General features: G+C 43.0%; 2 protein-coding genes across 2 annotated transcripts; one reads left to right on the top strand and one right to left on the bottom strand.

The window, feature by feature from the left end:
• Positions 1-989: 989 nt before the first annotated feature.
• Positions 990-2,027, bottom strand: LOC308131408 (C-X-C chemokine receptor type 1-like; the record flags this gene model as incomplete). Its single annotated transcript, XM_080498136.1, has 1 exon — positions 990-2,027. The coding sequence occupies one exon, from the start codon at positions 2,025-2,027 to the stop codon at positions 990-992; it is 1,038 nt and encodes a 345-aa protein (XP_080354262.1).
• A 2,014-nt stretch (positions 2,028-4,041) lies between these two features.
• Positions 4,042-6,101, top strand: LOC308131409 (cilia- and flagella-associated protein 45-like; the record flags this gene model as incomplete). Its single annotated transcript, XM_080498137.1, has 9 exons — positions 4,042-4,125; positions 4,228-4,389; positions 4,539-4,648; positions 4,759-4,888; positions 4,988-5,134; positions 5,235-5,348; positions 5,449-5,642; positions 5,726-5,950; positions 6,032-6,101. The coding sequence occupies 9 exons, from the start codon at positions 4,042-4,044 to the stop codon at positions 6,099-6,101; spliced, it is 1,236 nt and encodes a 411-aa protein (XP_080354263.1).
• Positions 6,102-6,935: the final 834 nt, after the last annotated feature.

Genomic DNA, 6,935 nt, shown 5'->3' on the forward strand with positions numbered 1-6,935 from the left:
CTTTTCTGCATCAAACAAGAACACGTTTACACTTCTGCTGCAAAATGCAGTGAAATGTCCACAAAAAAACTTCTTCTTTAGTTTTGAAAACCCACCCTGACAGCCTGGCTTTGAGGCTAATGCAAGTTTACTAGCCTTCATGGCAACATCACCGCTATCTGACATTAGGTTGTGTTGCGTCTGCTACTCTTAAGAATTATGTTTAAAAAAACCAACTATTTTCTTAAAAAAAAGTTACAATTTGCTTGGTGGTTTGGCAGGTTGAAACCTGGGTTGGAGACTTACAGGCTTTGTTTTTGACACACCTGCTTTAACATCATGGAAGCATTATTAACCTGATAAGATTGATAATGTCAAGCAGACACTATTGTCTGGCTTTTATATATAGTATATTTTATATACAGTATATTTACTGTCAAGTTTTGTCTTTTTCATTCTTTTAATTAATTTGACAGCATGTCAAACAAAGAAAAATACAGATGAGCATCAGTGATCACAAAACTGAAATCTTTCCTGGATCCTTTCTGTTCAACTGAAAACAAAATTGAAAAAACAAAAAAATTCAAATACAATTATACATAAAAAATTCTTATCACAAAAATGAAGTTACTTCCACTTATCTCAGGGTAACATAATATAAGCCCACAAAACACCTCCTCACCTCACGTTGTCCTTCTTTCCCCCAAACTTTCTATACAATTTTGTTGTACCTGTTACAATGACAATAAAGACGATTCTGACTCTGAAATCAATAAAATTCACAGTTGTTGTATCTGTTGTATATTCCATTCAGACAATTTCAACATTACCATTTAAAAAATGCAATTATAGGTATAGCTACACAAGAAGCGGGCCATCTGTTTTCTCAATATGAATTTGGATTTATGTCTCGAGTTACTTATAGTCCCTTCATCCATCAATGTTGTACTCTTTGACTAAAACACTCACTAATAAAACCAACCACCACGAGAGCCGATGAAGCTCAGCTGTTAGGTCAACAGAGCCGAGGTGTTTCTGGATCTGAGGCTCCCCGCACTGCTCTTCCTGTTAGCTGTCTGAAACGTCTGGCAGAGGCCATGTTTGGAAAGAGCCAAGAGCAGCTGCTTTCGGAACTTCTGCCCGATGAAGGCGTACAGCACCGGATTGACTGCACAGTGCATGAAGGCCAGCAGCTGGGTCACATTCAGAACCATCTCCACCGTGTAGCGAGTCTCACATGACTCCACTTTCAGCCACTCTCCTCTCATGAGCGTGTCGATCAGGATGGTGACGTTGTAGGGCAGCCAGCACAGGATAAAAGCCAACACTACAGCCAGGATGACGCACATGGCCTTGTGCTTATGATGATTGCGCGTCTGAAAGAGCTTTGCAACGGTCCAGCCATAGCACATGGCCATCACAAGCAGTGGTAGGAAGAAGCCCATGGAGTGCTGCAAGACACGCATGCCCACTCTCCAGTGGTCGCTGCTCTCGCCTGTTAGGTTCTCAAAGCAAATGGACTGACCCAGGTCTTCATCATTCATGCTCTCCCTCTTAATGATCGCTGGTAAGGACAGCCCGGCAGCCATCATCCACACAATACCACATATCACCTTCACCAGCAGCTGGTGGGAGGACATGACCTGAGTGGCTCTCACGATGACAAAGTAACGGTCCACGCTGATGCACGCCAGCAGGAAGACGCCGCTGTAAACCGAGGCCTCCTGAAAGCCTGAGAGGAGCTTGCACAAGAAGCCGCCAAAGATCCAACCATAATGAACATCAACGGCCCAGAACGGGAGGGTCAGACCAAAGAGGAGGTCTGCCAATGCCAGGTGCAACAAGTAGACCTCTGTGCTAGTTTTCTTCATGTTACACACCACAAACATGACTATGCTGTTGCCCACCAGGCTGACAACAAACACAATGATGTAGATGATCAGCAGGCCCAGGGAATTGAATCCAGGCACAATCAATTCGCAGGGAGTAGATGATTCTTCCTCGTACCACAGATATGTATTATTCCATGGTTGCTCATACTCCTCCATGTGCCGCATCTAAATAAAAACAGAACAGGAAGCGTTTTAGTGATAAAATGAAAACTTGACACTTTTTGATACCGTTTGCCTCAAGCGAATGATGCAGGTGGTCATGCCTCAAAGACTTCAGCAGTTGGATGGCTCACAATTGTCTCCAAGTTCAACTATAAGACAAATTTAAAAAGACATTCAATGATCTTTCGAAAAGAAAACATTGGATACCCCAAAGACTTATTGTCTCTGCACTGGCTCCCTGTATGTCTCAGGATCATGATTTTTTTTTAATTTTGAAAAATTGCTAAATTCTCTCCATTACATCCATCTATGACTCACGCTTGTGTCTGCCACATGATACTTTAGCACTTTTATTAAACCCCCAAGCTAGCAAAATGAGTAAAAAAAGTCATCTTTGGAAAGTTTTTTTGCAAAGTTTATTTACAGTGAAGTCACATTTGACAATGCGAGATTTGAAAGACTGAGTGTGAAGAATCGCTCTCGGGCAAGCAGAGTTTCCAGCGCTGGTCTTGGTGTCGTTATTGAAATGAGCTTGTCTGATTGGCCAATCAGGTGCGTGATGATACACTGTTGTTTTCTGCTAATCTGGAGTGATGGCGGCTAATTTAACAGCAAGATCGGACACATTAGCGGACTTGTGAAATTAATTTTGTTACTGACTTTGATAACTTAGAAATCATAATAAAAAGAAACAAAATAAAGCTGTGAAAACCCTATTATAATACAGGGCCACAAACAATAATAATAAACCAAATGTAGAACAGAAATACATGATGGCAATTGGAATCAGTTTCTGAAAAAAATCGCAAACAAAGTGTTATCAGAGTGTGTATGTGTGGGTGTGTGGCCCCTTTAACAGAGGGTCTACCCTGCTCTCCCGACCACGGTCTGGAGACCGAAGCAGTAAAAGTTAACAAAATGCAAAAAATTTCCCATACAAAGCGGATGGGAGAGCCACCTTATGGATGAGATCAAAGCAGATGTTAGGCCCTTTAAAGATTATGACATCATGGGAAGTCATCAAAGTTGAGGCATATCATGGAGGAGATGAAAGATGTTGCAAGCTTTGATGTTGATGACATATGATGTCAATACATTTTAGGAGATTTGATTTTGATGGCCGAACACATAAATTGCCAGTGACAAGGAGACTGCAAAAAAAGCAAGCACAGCAAAGTCATCATTTCAAATAGCTTTGTGAATTTATTGAATTTAATTCTACGTACCAGTTTACTGTTGAACTATGGTGAGTTTTAATGGTTTGGTCACATTGCACCACTTTCTGTTGAAATACTTAATTCTTAATGATCCCACCAGATTCGCGGACCCACATCTACCAAGGCTTTTACCAGACGGTACCGGACACTGGCACCAAACTCTCAAGTAGATGAATCACTGTTCGGGAACCCAAACCAGGTAACAACACTTCCAGTGCTTTGATGGGGTTTATAAATGCACTGTATTTAAATTAACAAAGAAAAACAAAACACATCTAACACAATAAAGTGGCCACAGTCATTTAATGGAGTGGTCAAATACATGCAGTGGCCAAATACATGCAGACACATTTGCTGATACAAAGTGGTAAAATTGTCAAAGTAGTCCCTTCCTCACAACAGTTACAGCATAGGCTGCTCTTTCAATTGGAAGGTTGCAGATTTCTGCAAAAATGTCACTTTTTCCTATTTAAATGACAAGAGAAAAAATATTATATTTAACTGTAAGAGATACTGCTAATATTGGGTGACTTTGTCCAGCCAACGGTGAAATTTCAGAGGAAGAGAGGACAGCCGAATAGATTCCTCACCCATGGCCTGAGCGGTTGTGTCAGGTAGGACATTGCATTTTCCCCTCTCATTGGCATTTATCTGTTTGACTTCTTTTTTCTTCTTGTTTTATCTTTTATTATTTCTATTTTTGTGACTAAAATTGAGTCAATTATTCCAGGGTCCCACAAGATGATCCTTCCGAAAGGACCCTTGTTCTGACACAAGCTCATTTGGCAAAGATGATGTCTGGACCCAGCATCCTCCCCAGAAAAGAGAGAGAAGCCAAAGAAAAGGCCTTCTGTTTAAAGAGAGAAAAAGAAATTGTAAGAAACATGTCCCTCTAAAACAAAATAGTGATAACTGAGTCTCAATTTCAACATAAAGCAGCAAGCATTTCATTATTTTTGATCCCTCTCTTCATCCAGAAAGCCTCAAACGATAGCCGGAAGTTCTTGGAGGAATCCCATAGGCAGAACCCGGTGAGGAATGACCTGGAGCGCGAAGCTCGTGACAAAGCAAAGCGTTTGGTGGAGCAGGCCAATGTTTTAAACATGGAGCAAGAGGATGAAATCAAACAACTGAACCAGGTAGGAAGCAGCTGCTGAAATGCAGTTTTTAACCTTTGAGAAGAGAGTGAGCCCCTTGAGCATGTGTGTTTTTCTCTCAGTTGATTGTCGGAGTTAAATGTCAAGATGCCCGCGACCGCCAGATCCAAGAAAAGAAAATTCGCCAGAAGGAGAAGAAGGAGGAGGAGAGGCGTTTCCATGCAAAGATAGAGCAGGAGCGCCGCAAAATTAAGGAAGCCAGCGATAAGATTGAGGAGCAGCGCAAACAGGAAAGGATCAGGTACAAGACACACACTCAGGAAAACCACTGAGACCCTTGTCATATTTGATAGACAACTGATGAGCAGAGATGATTTCTGCGCATTGTCACCTGCATGGGTTTTGTTACAGGGGAAGGCAGCAAATTAAAGACCAGATCCAACAGCATCAGTTGGAGAAGCAAAAGCAAGCTGAATTGAAAAAGCAAGAGGGACAGCGGTTAAGAGAAAAAATTGAGGAAAAGAGGCTGAAAGATTTAAGGGTATGTTGAAATAAACTGAGACAGTGCCAATATGCAAATTGATAAATGTGCAATGGCCATGGATTGAGTTTTCATCTATGACCATTTGTCTTCTCTCAGGCCCAGGAGAAGAAAAGAGAGGAGCAGAAGCGTCTGCAGGAGGAGATCAAGCGATGCAATGCTGAAGCCATGCATGCCAAGAAGCTAAAGAAAGAACAGGAGAAGCTGGCTGATCTGAGAGATAGCAAATACATCCAAAAGAAAATGGTCAGATGAAAAGCAAATCAGAAAGTTGACCTTGTCTACCTTACCAGAAGCAGAACATGATTTCTTATGTTTTCTTTGTGCTTACATTTAATCTTTAAAGCAACGGGAGGCAGAGCATGAAGTGGAGAAACAGCAAATCAAGAAGAAGAAAGACTTGAAAACTGCTCAAATCTGGGCCCAGCAAAAAATAGCCAAGGACACCAAAGCAGAGCAGGTCAGGAACAATCCCAAAAGATGACTTCAGAATGTCAGTGATGTAAAAATCTGGCCTGTTAATGTAATAATAACCTTTTAATATTTGTGTTGTTTTGAAGAATGAGCTTCAAGCTCGGAAAATACAAGAAGGTATTGAAAGAGAATGGAGAAGAACTGAGAAAGACAATGCCATCAAGAAATTAATGGAGGATAAGAAGCTGGAGGCGTCACGTTTGGACCAGGTTCGCTACAAAGAGGACTGCCTGGCCATCGAAACTGGGCGGCAAAAGGCCGTGTTTCAGAAAGTTCTGAAGTAAGAATTGTTCCAGCATTTCCAGCAAAATTTTTCATTCAGATTCAAAAAGTTAATTGGAAGGTTTTGTGTCATCCACACAGAGTAACGCAAGAAGCTATCATCAAAGACAAGCAGCAGCAGGAGAAGCAGCATCAGAAGGGTCAGCGTCACTTGCAGGCCATCCAGAAGCAGGTCCAGGATCGCGAAATCTTGACCAAGGCGAAGCGCAAAGAGCTCCTCCTGGAGGCCGAACGGCAGAAGGAGGAGGCTAAGCTGAAGCAGCAGCGCATTGAGGAGCTCAAAGAAAAGAAGCTGAAAGAGCTCAAGTAAGTATGGGGAGGTTTCCGGGGATTTTGTCTGTGTGCGAATTGATGTATCCAGTGTCACACATCTGTTTCCATTCACAGGAATTCCGGACTCAATGCGAAATACTGCGAGAGGGTGACGAGAAAGACTTTGCGCGGCAAAGTGGCGTGATGCAGCCATGACTGGTAATATTGTGAAACGCTTTTCTGTTGCCATTGTCACACTGTTGAAGCTATACTTTTTTTTTAAACACTTATTTATAGGTTTTACATAACAACACATTGATGCATACAAAAAAGTACAACCTTGTGGACGTACAAATCAATGACAAACATATCCAAACACATTGCAGGAAAAGAAAAGACAAGACAAAAAAAATACATGCATGCTATCTACAGGTAAGTGAGAAGGGCTGTAAACTCACAGTCCCAGACCAAGAGGAGCGACATGTTGACAAGGCGAGCCAACAGAGACAACAGAAGAAGAGGGACCTAAATACACCAGGAAGGGGTGGGCACAGATTGAAGACAACGATGGGAGCACACAGGAGCAGGGGTGGGGGGGTCCTGGGGGTGGAATCCCACCAGTGGACAGAGGCGAAGGCCGAGTCCACAGCCAGGGACCAGACCAGGTGGGCGGTGGCAAGGATGGCGGCCCAGACCATGAGGTGGGTGCAAGCAACCACGACTCCGCAGACCAGGCCGCCCTGTGCCTCTGTCAGGCTGGCTGATTAAAAGCCAAGTGGATTCAGCTCTGTGGAGCTGATGATGGCCAGAGACCCACTGAGAGCTGCTGCTGATTGTTTCCTGCTTTTGCTGCTTGCCTGCCTGCGTTCAGACTCCACTATCACCGAAGCTTGGTGGGGTAAAATGTAGGCGGGTCGTGAACGAGCAGCGATGTAACGTGATGACTATGCAACAACGAAGACCGTGTGGCTGCACTCCACGGCTCAACGGGTGCCGTGATGGTTCACAAAATTTTTTGCGCCTTGTATGTGAACACAAC

The sequence above is a fragment of the Blennius ocellaris genome, assembly GCF_963422515.1.
Source record: "Blennius ocellaris genome assembly, chromosome: 6".
NCBI lineage: Eukaryota > Metazoa > Chordata > Actinopteri > Blenniiformes > Blenniidae > Blennius > Blennius ocellaris.